Source organism: Oncorhynchus clarkii, chromosome 22 (genome assembly GCF_045791955.1).
Source record: "Oncorhynchus clarkii lewisi isolate Uvic-CL-2024 chromosome 22, UVic_Ocla_1.0, whole genome shotgun sequence".
NCBI classification, from domain to species: Eukaryota; Metazoa; Chordata; class Actinopteri; order Salmoniformes; family Salmonidae; genus Oncorhynchus; species Oncorhynchus clarkii.
The window spans coordinates 35611079-35631601 of NC_092168.1; the positions used below are offsets into that span (position 1 = coordinate 35611079).

Sequence of the window (20523 nt, forward strand, 5' to 3'; positions counted from 1 at the left end):
GTAACTGAGCTAAACGACTACCGCCCCGTAGCACTCACTTCCGTCATCATGAAGTGCTTTGAGAGACTAGTCAAGGACCATATCACCTCCACCCTACCTGACACCCTAGACCCACTCCAATTTGCTTACCGCCCAAATAGGTCCACAGACGATGCAATCTCAACCACACTGCACACTGCCCTAACCCATCTGGACAAGAGGAATACCTATGTGAGAATGCTGTTCATTGACTACAGCTCGGCATTCAACACCATAGTACCCTCCAAGCTCGTCATCAAGCTCGAGACCCTGGGTCTCGACCCCGCCCTGTGCAACTGGGTACTGGACTTCCTGACGGGCCGCCCCCAGGTGGTGAGGGTAGGCAACAACATCTCCTCCCCGCTGATCCTCAACACTGGGGCCCCACAAGGGTGCGTTCTGAGCCCTCTCCTGTACTCCCTGTTCACCCACGACTGCGTGGCCACGCACGCCTCCAACTCAATCATCAAGTTTGCGGACGACACAACAGTGGTAGGCTTGATTACCAACAACGACGAGACGGCCTACAGGGAGGAGGTGAGGGCCCTCGGAGTGTGGTGTCAGGAAAATAACCTCACACTCAACGTCAACAAAACTAAGGAGATGATTGTGGACTTCAGGAAACAGCAGAGGGAACACCCCCCTATCCACATCGATGGAACAGTAGTGGAGAGGGTAGCAAGTTTTAAGTTCCTCGGCATACACATCACAGACAAACTGAATTGGTCCACTCACACAGACAGCATTGTGAAGAAGGCGCAGCAGCGCCTCTTCAACCTCAGGAGGCTGAAGAAATTCGGCTTGTCACCAAAAGCACTCACAAACTTCTACAGATGCACAATCGAGAGCATCCTGGCGGGCTGTATCACCGCCTGGTACGGCAACTGCTCCGCCCTCAACCGTAAGGCTCTCCAGAGGGTAGTGAGGTCTGCACAACGCATCACCGGGGGCAAACTACCTGCCCTCCAGGACACCTACACCACCCGATGTCACAGGAAGGCCATAAAGATCATCAAGGACATCAACCACCCGAGCCACTGCCTGTTCACCCCGCTATCATCCAGAAGGCGAGGTCAGTACAGGTGCATCAAAGCTGGGACCGAGAGACTGAAAAACAGCTTCTATCTCAAGGCTATCAGACTGTTAAACAGCCACCACTAACATTGAGTGGCTGCTGCCAACACACTGACACTGACTCAACTCCAGCCACTTTAATAATGGGAATTGATGGGAAATGATGTAAATATATCACTAGCCACTTTAAACAATGCTACCTTATATAATGTTACTTACCCTACATTATTCATCTCATAGGCATACGTATATACTGTACTCTATATCATCGACTGTATCCTTATGTAATACATGTATCACTAGCCACTTTAACTTTGCCACTTTGTTTACATACTCATCTCATATGTATATACTGTACTCGATACAATCTACTGTATCTGCCTATGCTGCTCTGTACCATCACTCATTCATATATCCTTATGTACATATTCTTTATCCCCTCACACTGTGTACAAGACAGTAGTTTTGGAATTGTTAGTTAGATTACTTGTTGGTTATTACTGCATTGTCGGAACTAGAAGCACAAGCATTTCGCTACACTCGCATTAACATCTGCTAACCATGTGTATGTGACAAATAAAATTTGATTTGATTTGATTTGATTAGCAGACTAACACAATATGACACTTGTTACAAAAGATGGAGAGTTAAAGAGAAAGCGAGAGAGAAAGTTAGACAACACTTGGATACATTTGGGAACTTTACTCACAGTAATCCTAATACGTTGCCCTGAACAGCCGCCCTTTGGTGTAAGAAGTAATCCATGTGCTTAAATGTTGAAGGTCTTCATCGTGTATTTCTGTTGGACCCAGGCCTTCGGGAAAAGGGTTCCGCTTTGTGAAAAGGGTCCGATTGGACCTTCTCCTTCGGATTGGTAAGTGTAAGTCTATGTCCACAAGAGGTCACAATGTCCTTCTCCTTGGTTGTCTGTGTTTACTTTCACTCGTTCTTGAAGAGTGGTCTTCTGAGGACAGCTAGTCAGCCATGTCGATTATCCCCGATTATCGATTATTAAGGTTGTGATGAGAACAGTGTAGTCGACGATGGTTTGAAGAGAATAAACGGATGATTCTTCTTAAATTAACTTTCTTAGATACAGCACTTAGAACAGTTATTAAACTGTAACCTTGATTGTTAGTCTACTTTGTCTTCTTCAACTCGTGTCGATTTTCAGGGTCGTAGCCAATGTAGACCTAGCTGCAGCTGGTGGTCCTTCTAGTCTGGTATGTTAATTCTTAAATCACCCTTGGGTAAAAAGGGGTGTTTTCGTCATGCTGACATGCTCTCTGATCTCCCTAGGGTGTGGCTAGTTACGAGACAAAGTATCATCATTACTAGGATCTCGTTATATAACTACAATCATATCTTAACAAAAATATTGTCTTCATCCTTGATATACATAAAGGATGCAAACCTGATATACACAGTGTGAAAGCTCTTCAAGTTGCAATGTTTTCATTATAACATTTTTATAAAAAAATGTATGACTTCACAAAATAGACATTTATTTCCCTTGTTCCATCTCTCATCATTCCCCACATTTGGATGTTGAAATATATTGTCCCAGTGTTCATTGTTGGATGTTAGAGTTTTTTGGCGGCAAAACCTTCTGTAATAAAGCAATTTCTTTCCCAATACTGAGGAGCAAAGGAAGAGACTCCCCTCCTGCCTAATTTACAACCGAGTGTTCAGGTGTCAACCCGGTCAGGGAGAGGTGGAAAATGTCAGTGAAGACACTTGCCAGTTGGTCCACGAATTCTCTGAGTGCACACCCTGGTAATCCATCTGGCACCACAGCCTTGTGAATGTTGACCTGTTTAAGGTCTTGCTCACATCTGCTAAGGGGAGCGTGATCACACAGTCATCCAGAACAGCTGGTGCTCTCATGCATGCTTCAGTGTTCCTTGCCTCAAAGCGAGCATAAAAGTAATTTAGCTTGTCTGGTAGGCTCGAGTTACTGAGCAGTTTGCGGCTGGGATTCCCTTTGTAGTCCGTAATACTTTGCAAGCCCTGCCACATCTGATGAGCATCTTAGTCCTGTATTGACACATTGCCTGTTTGATGGTTCATCTGAGGGCATAGCAGGATTTCTTATAAGCGACCAGATTAGTGTCCCGCTCCTTGAAAGCAGGACCTCTAGCCTTCAGCTCGGTGCAGAAGTTGCCTATAATCCATTACTTTTGGTTGGGATATGTACGTACGGTCACTGAGGGGATGACGTCGCCGATGCACTATTTGATGAGGCCAGTGACTGAGGTGGTATACTCCTCAATGCCATTGGATGAATCACGGAACATATTCCAGTTATGCTAGCAAAACAGTCCTGTAACGTAGCATCTGCGTCATTGGGGGTGGCAGATAGGGTAGTGGTTAGAGCGTCGGACAAGTAATCGAAAGCTTGCAAGATCGAATCCCTGAGCTGACAAGGTAAAAGTCTGTCATCCTGCCGCTGAACGAGGCAGTTAACTCACAGTTCCTAGGACTTCATAGAAAATAAGAATTTGTTCTTAACTGACCTGCCTAGTTAAATAAAGGTTAAAAAAAAGCAGGAATCAGGAGGGTAGAATTATGGTCAGATTTGTCAAATGGAGGGGGAGGGAGAGCTTTGTATGCGTCTCTGTGTGTGGAGTAAAGGTGGTCTAGAGTTTTTTTCCTCTGCTTGAACATGTGACATGCTGGTAGAAATGAGTTAAAATGGATTTAAGTTTGCCTGCATTAAAGTCCCTGGCCAATAGGATTTCTGCTTCTGGATGATAATTTTTTTGTTCACTTATCAAATCAAATCAATGTTTATTTGTCACGTGCGCCGAATACAACAGGTGTAGTAGTCCTTACAGTGAAATGCTTACCTACAGGCTCTAACCAATAGTGCAAAAAAAGGTGTTAGGTGAACAATAAATAAGTAAAGAAATAAAACAACATTAAAAAGACAGGCAATATACATTAGAGAGGCTATAAAAGTAGCGAGGCTACATACAGACACCGGTTAGTCAAGCTGATTGAGGTAGTATGTACATGTTGATATGGTTAAAGTGTCTATGCATATAAGAGAGTAGCAGTAGCGTAAAAGAGGAGTTGGTGGGTGGTGGGTGGCGGGTGGCGGGACACAATGCAAATAGCCCGGTTAGCCAATGTGCGGGAGCACTGGTTGGTCGGCTCAATTGAGGTAGTATGTACATGCATTTATAGTTAAAGTGACTATGCATATATGATGAACAATAGAGTAGCAGTAGCATAAAAAGAGGGGTTGGGGGGGAACACAATGCAAATAGTCCAGGTAGCCATATGATTACCTGTTCAGGAGTCTTATGGCTAGGAGGTAAAAACTGTTGAGAAGCCTTTTTTGTACTAGACTTGGCAATCCGGTACCGCTTGCCATGGGGTAGTAGAGAGAGCAGTCTATGACTGGGGTGGCTGGGGTCTTTTACAACTTTTAGGGCCTTCCTCTGACACCGCCTGGTGTAGAGATCCTGGATGGCAGGGAGCTTAGCCCCAGTGATGTACTGGGCCGTAATCACTACCCTCTGTAGTGCCTTGCGGTTAGAGGCCGAGGAATTGCCTTACCAGGCAGTGATGCTTTCGATGTTGCAGCTGTAGAACCTTTTGATGATCTGAGGACCCATGCCAAATCTTTTTAGTTTCCTGAGGGGGAAACTTCACGACTGTCTTGGTGTGTTTGGACCATTCTTGTTGAGTGCGGTCTCAGTGCCAGCATCGGTTTGTGGTTTTAAATAGACGGCTGCGAATAATATAGATGAGAACTCTCTCGGTAGATAGTGTGGTCTACAGCTTATCATGAGGTCCTTTACCTCAGGTGAGCAATACTTAGAGACTTATTTAATATAACATATCGCGCACCAGCAGTTATTGATAAATAGAGACACACCCAGCCCCTCGTCTTACCAGACGTAGCTGCTCTGTCCTGCCAATGCGCGGAAAACCCAGTCAGCTCTATATTATCCGTGTCGTCGTGGCTCAGTGAAACATAAGATATTACAGTTTTGAATGACAGGGATTTGAATGACGGGGATTTGGGCCTGGTCTCTGGAAAGCAGTGTATCCTTCACGTCGGACTCATTAAAGAATACATCTTTGTCCAGTTCGTGGTGAATAATCGCTGTTCTGATGTCCAGAAGCTCTTTTCAGTCATAAGAGAGGGTAGCAGCAACTTTATGTACAAAATTAGTTACAAACAATTGGAAAAAACTAAATAGCACAGTTGGTTTAGGAGCCTGTAAATGGCAGCCATCCCCTCCGGCGCCATTGTATCAGACTAGACAACAGACTAGAACGTAATAAGATGTTACCTATTTACAACATCTTTCATAATGTAGCCTATGCCTCAGTTGTTGTAAAGAAGAGAAGGAAGGAACCCACTACAATTCAGTGTAATAGCCTTGGGCTGAAAGTCAAAATTCAAAGGAAAGTTTAATGTCTGGAACAGCCAAATTGCTTTGAGTACCACTGACAGCTTACATGCCGCTTCCCAAACATTTGACCCTGCTGATCACCTAGACAAGTTTAGCTGTGCTTTCCGCGTTAATTTAATGCCATTGGGGCAAGTAGGTAGCAGTGATTTCTTGGTTATTGCTTATCAAATTACAATTCCTCCTCAACCGCTGAGTTTGATGGCAAGTGGAGACTGATCACCCACACGGCCTAAACACCTAGCCTCACCTCACATCACCTAACACACACACAATCTAAACACAGGCCCTCAACTCTCCGTCTAACAGATCCAATAACAGTAGTGCATAAACCTGGTGTTACACACATTGCTTAATTTACCTCTATTCAAAAATGTCCTCTGGAATCATCCGGACACATCAGTGATTCAGCAGAAAAACATGCAATTGGTGACATTTTTAGGGAATTATTTGCCATTGTTGTGACTGAGCTCTTCAAATCACCTTCAAATCATCAGCCCCATCGACGATTACAATAATTTTGCTGCTCATTCTGGCAAAATTGCTACATTTACCTGGAGCTAACTCTGCAAATAGCACTGCTGGGTTATTTAAAACGTAATAGTCAATCGATCAATAATATTGTATAATAATACTCTTAGCTAAATTAATTTACAATCTGTAGAAACAATCAGAATGGTAAGGTTCAGAACTTTTGTGAAACATCACAACACAGTTGAAAAATATATGGCAAATAGAAAACTGGATAGTGTTCAGAGATAGATGGGAGGGGTTGAGTGGAGCTTTAGGATGGGACTAAAAACAAACAAAAGATAACTAGGGTAAAATATACTGTGTCTGTAAAATGTATATAGTACGTATAAGCTGGAAGTAGAAAGCTAAGTGTTGTTGTCCATTAGTTTACTCCAATTATAGGAGGGGTGGTAGGGTTATGGGAAAATAATAAAGGAAAATATTTTTTTTATATTTACTAAAAAATATATAGGGGGTTTGGAAATGATGCAGACAATTACATCGATGGAAGGCACAATCTATCTGCAATATTAAAGCTGATCTTTCACCCCGCCCACCCCAAATAAAAAACAATATAAAAAAAATAATCTGTCATTCTGAGTCTCAACATGGTGTTTAGCACTTCAACTGAACATTCTCAGTATGACATGACACAACAGCAGGAATGAAGTAACAGTTAGCTTCCATTCCACACCACAGTCGCAAAACTAAACTATTGATAACCTGTCAGGCAGGGCAACCTTGGGTAAACCTCTCATCGATAGTCAGTCACACACACAGACGCATGCACACACACATTCACACACACAGATACACACACATACACACACACAGATACACACACAAAACGGGGCGATAGATCCAGCCCCCTGTTAGGTATCAATCTCTCTTCATTGAAACAGGCTGATGGTTGAGCCTAACCACACCAAGCATAGCCTTTCATTGATTGACTCAAAGCAGACCAAAGGCCTCAGCTACAGGAAGGAATTGGTGTTTAATCAGCATTCAATAACATTGATTCGCTAACTCACAACGGAGAAGAGCCCCTAATACTAGCAAGAAAATAAAGCTAACGCTATCTAATAAGCAATTTCCCTTTGGAACAGATGGCATATATAGCCAGGGACATATGAAAACGAAAACAATGATATTGCTGAACCTGATAGATACCAGTGTTAATTTATTATTATAGCTCTCAACAGATTATTCTGCATTCTGTAAATGTGGATCCTTGACGTGAATATGAACCTTAACTCATATTAAAAACAAAAGGCTATGTTTTAAGTGAGAATAGGCATTGATCTGATGCCAAAACTGAAAGGAAATTCACATGAGCACCACAATGCCTACTCCACCCATGCTATACCAAGGTTTTCCAGCACACAGCTTTGACCTACTACAGTAGCTATTTAAAAAAAATGTAACCAGGCAAGTCAGTTAAGGACAAATTCTTATTTACAATGATTGCCTACCCCGGCCAAACTCTAACCTGGCCGACGCTGGGCCAATTGTGCGCCGCCCTATGGGGACTCCCAATCACGGCTAGTTGTGATACAGCCTGGAATCAAACCAGGGTCTGTAGTGACCCCTCTAGCACTGAAATGCTGTGCCTTAGACAGCTGTGCCACTTGGGAGGGTGCCCAATGTTGGTATTGTACTTCAAACTATGTGTAGGCAGGTTGGTGAAGATTAAAATCTTCTCAAGCAGCCAAAAGTATTGGTACAAAGTAAAGTATTGCTGTATGTCCTTAAACATTATTTTAGCAAAACATGTCATTGAAAAAAAAATCTAATAACATACGTTTTTGGTCAGTAGATGCCAAACATAACATGTGGTGGTGTGTTGGACACAGTGGCTCAGTTATGACTGTCTGCATTCCTGCTTTCTTTGCCTGTTAGCTCACCTGTGTAATATTGAATTAAGTGTTTCAAACATGTACCTGTTTTATTAATTGCTGTGCTGCTCACTGGACAGTTCCTGACCTGTGTCAAAATAATATGTAGCTTAAAGTTATGTTTGTCCCTTTTGCAATAAAGTTGGTGATGCAACAGTAATAATAATTTACAATAGGCCTATATCTAAAAATACATATGGCCAAATTATATACTGTATATACATATACAGCATTTTAATAGCAGGACACTGTAAAGTTCATTATCCCTCTGAAGAGTATGAATTATACAGTTTGTACAAAATAAGTTTGTTTTGTAACTTATTTTGTGCATAATGTTGCTGCTACCGTCTCTTATGACCGAAAAGAGCTTCAGGACATCAGAACAGTGATTACTCACCTCAAATTGGATGAAGAATTGATTCGGATGGGAAGGATATACTCCAAACACCCGTACAGGCCCTCATTCCCGTCATTCGCTGGAGAAAGAAACTGAGATTTCACGGAAAGAGATCGGGGTACCTTGTGAGGACCAGGAAACAAGTGGCTAATTTGCCTTTACCATCCTCAAAGTTAGCTAACGTTCAATCGTTGGAAAATAAACGGGACATTACAAACTGTAATATCTTATGTTTCACCGAGTCGTAGCTGAACAACATTAATAAAATACAGCTGGCGGGTTATACACTCTATCAGCAGGATAGAACAGCAGCCTCTGGTAAGACATGGGGCGGGGGCCTATGCATATTTGTAAACAACAGCTGGGGCATGATATCGAAGGAAGTCTTGAGGTTTTGCTCATCTGAGAAGAGTATCTCATGACAAACTGCAGACCACACTATCTACAGTTGAAGTCGGAAGTTTACATACACCTTAGCCAAATACATTTAAACTCAGTTTCACAATTCCTGACAATTAATCAGAGTAAAAATTCCCTGTCTTAGGTCAGTTAGGATCACCACTTTATTTTAAGAATGTGAAATGTCAGAACAATAGTAGAGAGAATGATTTATTTCAGCTTTTGTTTCTTTCATCACATTCCCAGTGGGTCAGAAGTTTACATACATTCAATTAGTATTTGGTAGCATTGCCTTTAAATTGTTTAACTTGGGTCAAACGTTTCAGGTAGCCTTCCACAAGCTTCCCACAATAAATTGGGTGAATTTCGGCCCATTCCTCCTAATAGAGCTGGTCAGGAGGAATGTTTGTAGGCCTCCTTGCTCACACACATTTTTATGTTCTGCCCACAAATGTTCTATAGGGTTGAGGTCAGGGCTTTGTGAAGGCCACTCCAATACCTTGACTTTGTTGTCCTTAAGCCATTTTGCCACAACTTTGGAGGTATGCTTGGGGTCATTGTCCACTTGGAAGATCCATTTGTGACCAAGTTGTAACTTCCTGACTGATGTCTTGAGATGTTGCTTCAATATATCCAAATAATTGTCCTACCTAATGATGCCATGTATTTTCTGAAGTGCACCAGTCCCTCCTGCAGCAAAGCACCCCCACAACATGATGCTGCCACCCCCGACCTTCACGGTTGGGATTAGTTTCTTCGGCTTGTAAGCCTCCCCCTTTTTCCTCCAAACATAACGATGGTCATTATGGCCAAACAGTTCTATTTCTTGTTTCATCAGACCAGAGGACATTTCTCCAAAAAATACGATCTTTTACATTTTTATTTCACCTTTATTTAACCAGTTAAGCTAGTTGAGAACCAGTTCTCTTTTACAACTGCGACCTGGCCAAGATAAAGCAAAGCAGTGCGACACAAACAACAACACAGAGCTACACATGGAATAAAAAAGCATACAGTCAATAACACAATAGAAAAAAATAAAGCCTATATACAGTGTGTGCAAATGGCGTGAGGATGTAATGCAATAAATAGGCCATGGCAGCGAAATAGTTACAATTTAGCAAATGAACACTGGGGTGATAGATGAGTAGATATGATATGCAAGTATAAATACTGGTGTGCAAAAGAGCAGAAAAGTACATTAAAACAATATGGGGATGAGGTAGGTAGATTGGGTGGGCTATTTACAGATGGGCTATGTACAGCTGCAGCGATCAGTTAGCTGCTCAGATAGCTGATGTTTAACTTCTTGAGAATACTTGACACGCAGACGTCCCAAGTATGCCCCTGGAAATGCAAATGCGCTACGCTAAATGCTAAATGTACTCGTTACAACTCAATCTTTGATCAAAATTCACAAGCAGGGTATTGAATTAAAGCTACACTCGTTGTGAACCTAGCCAGCAAGTCAGATTTTTAAAATGCTTTTCGGCGAAAGCATCAGAAGCTATTATCTGATAGCATGCACCCCCCAAAATGCCAGCTCGACACGTAAACAACAGATTTTGCGATAGCCGGCGCTACCCAAAACGCAGAAATAAAATATAAAACATTCATTACCTTAGACGAGCTTCTTTCTTGGCACTCCTATATGCCCCATAAACATCACTATTGGGTCTTTTTTTCGTTTAAATCGGTCCATATATACCCAAAATAGCTTTGTATGGAAGTTGTGTCATTCAGAAAAAATCATCGTTTTTAAACACTGCGTAATTTTTTAAAATTAAAAAAGTCGACGATAAACTTTCACAAAACACTTCGAAATCCTTTTGTAATCCAACTTTAGGTATTAGTAAACGTTTATAAGCTATCAAAATGATTACAGGGCGATGTCTCTTCAATAGGTCTTCACTTCAAAAACAATGCCATCTGATATCTCCCTCAACTGCATCCGGGTGAAGACTGGGAAAATGGAGTTCAGATAGAAGGTTTTTCCAACAATTAATTCAATTGAAAATTAGGACAATGGCGCCATCGTGCGGAATTTGTATGAATTGCAGGCAGATTCCCATTAAATTCTGTTCTCTTTTAACAACTGGTGGAAGTGACTTATGGAAATTATTTTTTGCTTTCAGAGAGCAGTTTTTCTTGCGTTTTTCAATGAAACACACAATCTGTTATAGTCACAGCCATGATTTAACCAGTTTTATAAACTTCAGAGTGTTTTCTATCCACACATACTAATCATATGCATATACTATATTCCTGGCATGAGTAGCAGGACGCTGAAAAGTTGCGCGATTTTTAACAGAATTTTCGAAAAAGGAAGGGGTAGAAGTATTAACCTCTCTGAACCACCCATCCCGGATCCGGGATAATTGTCATCAGCAACGCTGAATAGCATAGCGCCACAGTCAAATAATATTACTAGAAAATATTAATATTCATGAAATCACAAGTGCAATATTGCAAAACACAGTTTAGCCTTTTGTTAATCGACCTGTCGTCTCAGATTTTGACATTATGCTTTACAGCGAAAGCAATACAAGCGTTTGTGTAAGTTTATCGATCGCTCGACAAAACAATAAGTACACTTAGCATCAGGTAACTTGGTCACGAAAATCAGAAAAGCAATCAAATTAATCGTTTACCTTTGATCTTCGGATGTTGATCTTCACTCACGAGACTCCCAGTTAGACAACAAATGTTCCTTTTGTTCCATAAAGATATTTTTTATATCCAAATACCTCCGTTAGTTTGGTGCGTTATACCCAGGAATCCACCGGAAAGAGCGGTCACGACAACGCAGACAAAAATTCCAAATTATATCCATAATGTCCACAGAAACATGTCAAACGTTTTTTTATAATCAATCCTCAGGGTGTTTTTCAAATATCTATTTGATAATATATCAACCGGGACAGTTGGCTTTTCCCTAGGAACTGGAGTAACAATGGCCGCCTTTCTCTTTTGCGCACAACTCACTTCGAGAGCCCCCACGTATCCACTTACGCAATGTGGTCGTTCACGCTCATTCTTCAAAATAAAAGCCTGAAACTATGTCTAAAGGCTGTTGACACCTTAGGGAAGCCATAGAAAAAGGAATCTGGTCGATATCCCTTTAAATGGGCAATAGAGATGCATAAAAACTTATGTTTTCCTCACTAACTTTAATGCAGGAAAACTTAAATCAGTTTTACCTCATTTCTATCAGCATGTTAACTTAGGGCTAGGCCCCTTTTTTCTACACTGCCTATAGCTCAGGCCATGAAGCCAGGATATGCATATAATTGGTACCATTGGAAAGGAGACACTTTGAAGTTTGTAGAAATGTTAAAAATAATACAGGTTATAACACAATAGATATGGTAGGAGAAAATCCAAAGAAAAACCTACCTGACTTTTTTTGTTTTGGAGAGACTATCCTCTTAGAAATGCAAGAGTAAGGTCATATTGAAAATGAGCTCCCTGGATGCAATTCCCATGGCTTCCACAAGGTGTCAGAAGGCTATGTTCAAGGTTTCAGGCATGCATCTTCAAAAATGAATAAGAAATATATGTTTTTGCAGATGGACACAGTCTTGGAAATTCTTGTTTGCGCACGCCACGACGAAATTTCACACCTACTAAAACTTCTATCCGTAAGAAATATTATAGTTTGATTACATTTTAGGGTATCTGAGGAGTTAATAGAAATGTATTTTGAGTTGTTGAAACAAAGTTTAGGGGAAGATTTTTGGATTTCTTTCTCTGCGTGTTGAATGAGTGGATTACTCAACACGATGGCGCCAACTAAATGGACTTTTTGGGATATAATGAAGGATTTTATGTAAAAAAACAACACTACTTGTTATAGCTGGGACCCTTTGGACGACAAATCAGAGGAAGATTTTCAAAAAGTAAGTTTTTAATGGTTATTTGTGAATGTATGAAACCTGTGCCGGTGGAAAAATATTTTGATGTGGGGCGCCGACCTCAAACAATCGCATGGCATGTTTTCGCTGTACTACTGTAAATCGGACAGTGTAGTTAGATTAACAATAATTTCATCTTTCAGCCGATATAAGACACTATCCCTAAGAAGTGCAACCAGAGGGAAAAAACTCTAGACCACCTTTACTCCACACACAGAGACAAGTACAAAGCTCTCCCTTGCCTTCCATTTGGCAAATCTGACCATAACTCTACCCTCCTAATTCCTGCTTACATGCAAAAATTGAATGAATGAAGGAGATGCTAAACTACAGGACTGTTTTGCTAGCACAGAATGGAATACATTCCAGGTATTTCCGATGGCATTGAGGAGTACACCACATCAGTCACCGGCTTCATTAAGAAGTGCATCGATAACGTCATCCCCACAGTCACTTTACATACATACCCCAACCAGAAGCCATGGATTATAGAAAACATTCGCACTGAGCTAAAGAATAAAGCTGCAGCTTTCAAGGAGTGTGACTCTAACCCGGAAGCATATAAGAAATCCCACTATGCCCTCCGACGAACCATCAAAAAGGCAAATCTTCAATACAGAACTAAGATCAAATACACCGGCTCTGACGCTTGTCGGATGTGGCAGGGCTAGCAAACTATTACAGCCTATACAGGGAAGCACAGCTGAGAGCTGCCCAGTGACACAAACCTGCCAGGTGAGCGAAATACCTTCTATGCTCACTTCGAGGCAAGCAACACTGTAACATGCATGAGAGCTCAAGCTGTTCCGGGCGACTGTGTGATCACGCTCTCCGCAGCCAACAATCACAAGGCTGCAGGGCCAGACAGATTACCAGAACGTGTACTCTGAGCATGCGCTGACAAACTGTCAAGAGTCTTCACTGACATTTTCAACCTCTCCCTGTCTGAGTCTGTAATACCAACATGTTTCAAGCAGACCACCATAGTCCCTGTGCCCAAGAACACTAAGGTAACCTGCCTAAATGACTACCGACCTGTAGCACACACGTCTGTAGCCATGAAATGCTTGGAAATGCTGGTCATGGCTCACATCAACACCACTATCCCAGAAACCCTAGACCCACTCCTATTTGCATACCGCACCAACAGATCCACAGATGATGCCATCTCTATTGCACTCCACACTGCCCTTTTACACCTGGACAAAAAGGAACACCTATGTGAGAATGCTATTCATGGACTACAGCTCAGCGTTCAACACCATAGTGTCCTCAAAGCTCATCACTAATTTAAGGACCCTGGGACTGAACACATCCCTCTGCAACTGGATTTTGGACTTCCTGATGGGCCGCCCCCAGGTGGTAAGGGTAGGTAACAACACATCCGTCATGCTGATCCTCAACATGGGGTCACCTCAGGGGTGCGTGCTCAGTCCCCCTCCTGTACTCCCTGTTCACTCATGACTACAAGGCCAGGCACAACTCCAACACCATCATTAAGTTTGCCGATGACACAACAGTGGTAGGCCTGATTACTGACAATGATGAGATAGCCTATAGGGAGGAGGTCAGACACCTGACCATGTGATGCAAGGACAACAACCTCTCCCTCAACGTGATCAAGACAAAGGAGAAGATTGTGGACTACAGGAAAATGAGGACCTAGCTCGCCCCCACTCTCATTGACAGGGCTGTAGTGGAGCAGGTTGAGAGCTTCAAGTTCCTTGGCGTCCACATCACCAACAAACTATTGTGGCCCATGCACACCAAGACAGTCGTGAAGATGGCACGACAAACCTATTCCTCCTCAGGAGACTGAAAAAATTTGGCATGCGTCCTCAGATCCTCAAAAGGTTCTACAGCTGCACCATCGAGAGCATCCTGATGGGTTGCATCATTGCCTGGTATGGCAACTACTCGGCCTCCGACTGCAAGGTGCTACAGATGGTAGTGCATACGGCCCAGTACATCACCGGGGCCAAGCTGCCTGCCATCCAGGACCTCTATACCAGGTGGTGTCAGAGGAAGACCCTACAAATTGTCAAAGACTCCAGCCACCCTAGTCATAGACTGTTCCCTCTGCTACTGCACGGCAAGCTGTACCAGAGCACCAAGTCTAGGTCCAAGAGGCTTCTAAACAGCTTCTACCCTCAAGCCATAAGACTCCTCAACATCTAATTAAATGGCTACCCAGACTTTTTGCATTGCCCCCCTCTTTTACGCTGCTGCTACTCTCAGTTATTATCTATGCATAGTCACTTTAATAACTTTACCTACATGTAAATATTACCTCAGTTACCTTGACACCGGTGCCCCCGCACATTGACTCTGTACCAGTACCCCCTGTATATAGCAATGCTATTGTTATTCACTGCTGCTCTTTAATGATTTGTTATTCTAATCTCTTACTTTTTTTCATTTTTTTCTTACAACTGCATTGTTGTTTAAGGGCTTGTAAGTAAGCATTTCACTCTAAGGTCTACTCTACACCTGTTGTATTCGGTGCATGTGACAAATAACGTTTGATTTGATTCGATGAGAGGTGAGGAGTGTGTTGTGTACCTCCAGGCAAGCTGATTTGTGAACTTCCATTGATATTGGTTTCATATTTGCTTAGATATGATGGTAGGGACATTTTTTATTAACACTACACTTCAACCAATGCCTATAATCTACTAAATGTTCAGTTTTTCTTTCAGATTTATCATGGCCTGGAGATCTTTATATGACATTATGTGATGTTGACTGTTTGTGTCTGTTCAGTTTCTTGGTTTTAATTTTCGGTTGAATAAAAAACCTCATATGAAATTAAATCCAAATTGCTATAAAGTTGCAAGGACATAAACAGTTAAACATAAACAGTCATAATATAAAACCATTGCACAATTGTCCTCTTTCTTTGGCAGAATAGGAATATCCCAGTCAAAGCAATGAAAAGCATTACAACCAAACTGTGTAATATATGGCTTGATGTGGACACATCATTCCACTGTTCTACTGGAAGTTTCTACTGCTTTGATCAGGGCATTAATCTTTGTCACCTTGCATTTTGGTTCAAATTTTGTGGAATGCGATAATGAAGTATCCAACTAGGTCTCCATTTTAACAGCAAGAACATTTTACTTTACAGTACTTCCTCCGTAAAGTAAAACTCTAAAATGGTTGCCAACTTAAAAAGTGTTTTTAATATATGAAGTGAATGTATTGTCATATTTGTTCCAACTTCCATACATCCAGACTCTAAGCAGACACTATAAAGTAACGAATCAAACTTCTATACTTGTTTCTTCACTTTCTGACAGCCTAATTAGGTGTTTTTAAACTCACAGCGAGAGAGAGGCACACATTTGTTCACGGAGGAACGAGGACTGCACTGCAATGCCTAAATTCTGTACAGTTTATCAAAGGACAGTGAATTTTCCAACGTTTCTGACCGTCAACACCAAGTTTAAAAAAATCTACATTCTGTCATTGCTTCTCATTACCACTCCTGGCAAACATACATGTACCTTCATACAGCAAGAAGCTTCCTCCCAATTGTCCAGATTGTAACTGTTAGGAAGTGTAGTTTAAAAAAAAAATGCATCCTGAATCCAAAATGCTGTATCGAATGTAATGCAATTAAGAAGCCAGATGCTTTGTGCTGAATTAAATGTCTTATGAGACACTGTGGTCTTACTTTCCCTTTCCATCTGGTCTTAAATCAATCCCATTAACATTCCCCTACTTGGATGTTTGGCATATGTTTTGTCATCCTCTGAGGCCAAACTTTACTTTCCTCTTCAATTTAAGTACTACCGTGCTGCTGACTAGTTGCCAGTGGAGGAAAAATAATAGAGAATGATAACATTTTAATTTATATTCCCACAATGTATAAATGTTTTTTGAAAAAGATGCATTCACAGATTCCAAACTCCTTTCAAACTTTTCAACTTAATGTAGACTGTGATTACACATAACCTTTTGCATAAAAGTGTCATCAAGTTTGGGAATCAGTTCATTCATTCATGAGTCTTTGTATTATGTAAAGTGCAATGGCACAACAAAACAAATGGTCTTGAGAAAAAAATGCCATCTTATTGAAAAGAAGGACCATGTTGGATAAATATAATGTTTCAGCACATTTCCTTATGAAACAAACACACAAACACACACACAAATCTAAGTGATGGATCTTCCAACATATTGCATCCAGCACTGATACCAAGCAACAACACTACACAATGGCCATCCAAATCCATTCTAATTCCAAAACAATCTATCATCAGTCAAGCTGCAGCTCCAACCAGTGTTTTAATTATCTAATTCCCAGACAATTTCACACAGAGTGAAGCAGAACTGTCAGTCAAAACATAGTAATTGGTTAAATGGCTTTATCCAGGAGCCACTTAACTAGCAACATACTCCACAGCTAGGCCCTAATCCTCCCCACGTTCTCCCTTAATCCATGACGTGGATCTGATGCATTGACTGACATTTTCCACTATTCAAGCCTGATAAAGACCTTCAGGTTGAAACATTGCACAATACAACAGCGGGAGCCTTCATCAATGTGCAGGTTTATATTCTTTATTTCCTGAGTTTATATTATGTGTACCCAGCACCTGCAAGTCATTAATATATGCAATTTAGCAGATGCTTTTATCCAACACTCCTTACAGTAATGGAGCGATACATTTATAAAGGGGTAGTGCCAGGAATCCATCCCACAACCCTGGATGTGGGTACACTATGTTTGGAACTAGCCACTACTCACCCATAACAGCCAATGCTGACGCTTTGGTTAGCTCCCTCTTCATGCTCTCCAGCACCTCCAGACCACTACCGTCCACATTGCACCTGTTGATAGTGCCATTACCAGAGCTGATCCAGTACAGCTTGTTGGCTGTATAGTCTATGGAGAGACCTGGGGGAGAAGAATGACAGGGTTAATAATAGGTATTAAACCTTTGTGTCGCTATAAAATGAAAATATGGTGAGTGGTGAAATATAGTGAATTTTATTTTTCAAGTCAGATGTATAATATGTGTGTTTCTTTGATTAGATTATTTTTTATTTAGTCACACAGGGTCGCAGATGTAGCCTACTTGCAGTGTGCAGTGAAATACTTAAGCTTCAACAGTACAGAATGAAACAATAATAATAAAACAATAAAACATACTGTATATATGTACGGTACATGTTTACAACTGTGACAAGGATACATACATACAGTATAATGCTAATTGGGGTGTGGGCAGGGTAATTGTCCGTAGGCTGCTATTCAGCAGCCTGATGGTTTGTCTGTAGAATATATTAGCCAGTCTGTTAGTGCTAACCATGATGCTCCTGTACTGCCTGTGTCTGAGTGACGGAAGCGGGGAGAATAGGTCGTGGCTCGGGTGGCTGAGGTTCCTGATGATCTTCTTGGCCTTCCTGCAACACCTGATGTTCTCGGTGTCCTGGAGGGCAGGCAGTGTGCACCCAATGGTGTGTTCGGCTGAGTGTACAACCCTCTGTAGCGCCTTGTGGTCTGCAGCGTTGAAGTTGCTGTATCATGCTGTGATGCAGCCCGACAGTATGCTCTCAATGGTACTCCTGTAGAACACATGAGGGCCCAATGAGACATGACAAATTTCTTCAGCCTCCTGAAGTTGAAGAGTCACTGTCATGCCTTCTTCCCCACTGTGTCCGTGTGGTTTGACCATTTCAGATGTGTTTTTAACCGTCTCCACGGCGGCTTCGTTGATGAGGATGTGGGCGTACCCAGCCTGGTTCTTGCTAAAATCCACAATCAGCCCCTTTGCTAACATTGAGGGATATGTTGTTCACCTGGCACCACACCATCAGAGTGCCAACCTCCTCCATGTAGGCCGTCTCGTGGTTGTTCGTAATCAGGCCTACTACTGTCATATCATCAGTGAACTTGATGATGGTGTTGTGAGGCCACACAGTCGTGGGTATACAGGGAGTACAGGAGAGGACTGAGGACAAACCCTTATGGAGGAGGGTTTGGAGGAGGTAATGTTGCCTGCCATCACCACTTGGGGGCGGCCTGCCGGGAACTCCTCCATAGGGGTGAGTTCAGTCCCAGGGCCGTGAGCATTGTGGTGAGCTTAGAGGGCACCATGGTATTGAAGGCCAAGCTGTAGTCGATGAATAGCATCCTCACATATGCATTCCTCTTATCCAGGTGGGTGAGGGCAGCGTGCAGAACAGTGGTGATTGCATCGTCTGTGGATCTTTTGGGAGGCAAATTGGAGAGGGTTGAGTGTGTCGGGGAGGGAGGAAGTGAGGAGGTGATGTGATCTTTGACTGCACTTCATGCAGATGACGGAAGCGAATGCTAGTCATTCAGTCCAGTTACTTTCCCTTTCTTGGGCACGGAGATGATACTGTGAGGATGAGTGTGAGATTGTTGGAATACTTTTTGCGACCTGGGATGTGACTCCATAAGGGCCTTTATTTGTATCTATAGGATTCAGTGTTAATGTGGGTGTGTACTTGTGGCTGTGTTTGTGAGTGTGTGCATGCCTAAGTGTTTGCGAGTGTGTGTTTTTGTGTGTGTGTGTGTGTGTGTGTGTTGGAATGAATCGTCGCGGCCTGCCTGGGATATCTCTATGACCTCCACTTGACATTATAAATAATTTGACCAATCTCCAGCGGACATGATGGGATTTGACAGAACGGCACAATTGATGGTGGCAACTGGAGGCTATTTTGCGTCTATGAACAGCTTTCTCTGTGTGTGTGTGTGGATTTATTGAAGGCAGATTCACAGTCACAACACATCAATAATTTACTCCCGTTCGCAGGTCCGGCCCATCATCATACATGATGTAATGTGATGTATATTGTGAACCATCAATTTATATTTCTGACAGGGCCCATCAAGTCAACCCAATTGAGACCTATCAAATACAATGATACTGTGTTAAACTGAGAAAGTGAAGACTTGACCTTTCAGGTCTACATATGCAGTGAGAACAGAACAGCTGCTTGATACATGAACCTGCAGATGCACCATTGTTCACTGAAGCTTGTATCATCTGAGTATACAAGCTTCAGGTTGAACAACTGTGTATGGCAGCAGATTATGTTTTCAGTTAGTAGCAAATTATTTAAATCCCAACCATTTGTAATTTTGCTTTATAAGAATAGAAGAAACCAGTGCTTATGATCAGGGGATATGCAGGTAGAAATATGTATCGTGTTCATTTTAGGCCTTTCGTTATCAGGACTAGGGAAGTCCTCAAATGTACACCCTACATTGGCCAAAGCAGGTACTGCCAGGTTGTTGTACTGCTCCTGTGTATGACATTGGAATCTGTCCCATGATAAATAATGTTGGAAACATTGTGTTGGAACAAGCAGTAATGTTCCACAGTCTGAACAAACAGAGCTATAATGTTCAACTGACCGACTGGTTCCCGTTGGTTCTGGTGAAGGACCTTGCTGTTGCTCCCATCCATGTTGGCTATGTTTATCGTGTTGCCATCTGTCCAGTAGATTTTCCTAAAGTCAAAGAGCATCAGAAGCCTACAGTTACACACACATTGCACATTACATGTTACTTTTTCCACACTTTGTTACGTTACAGCCTTATTCTAAAAAGTATTAAATGGTAGTTTTTTTGTCATCAATCTACACACAATACCCCATAATGACAATACAAAAACAGTTATTGACATTTTTGCAAATTTATATTTATATAAAATCACATGTACAGAAGCATTCAGACCCTTTACTCAGTACTTTGTATAAGCACTTTTGGCAGTGATTACAGCCTTCAGTCTTCTTGGGTATGACACTACAAACTTGGCACACCTGTATTTGTGGAGTTTTTCTCATTCTTCTCTGCAGATCCTCTCAAGCTCTGTCAGGTTGGATGGGGAGCGTTGCTGCAC

General features: G+C 41.9%; 1 protein-coding gene across 1 annotated transcript in view; it reads right to left on the bottom strand.

Moving 5' to 3' along the window:
• Positions 1-20523, bottom strand: part of LOC139380827 (low-density lipoprotein receptor-related protein 1B-like) — a 485305-nt gene that overhangs the window by 158968 nt on the left and 305814 nt on the right. The window contains exons 30-31 of the mRNA XM_071123916.1: positions 20037-20131; positions 17394-17543 (exon numbers count right to left, since the gene is read on the bottom strand). Coding sequence (XP_070980017.1) covers positions 17394-17543; positions 20037-20131 — 245 coding nt within the window. The remainder of the gene's footprint in view (positions 1-17393; positions 17544-20036; positions 20132-20523) is intronic.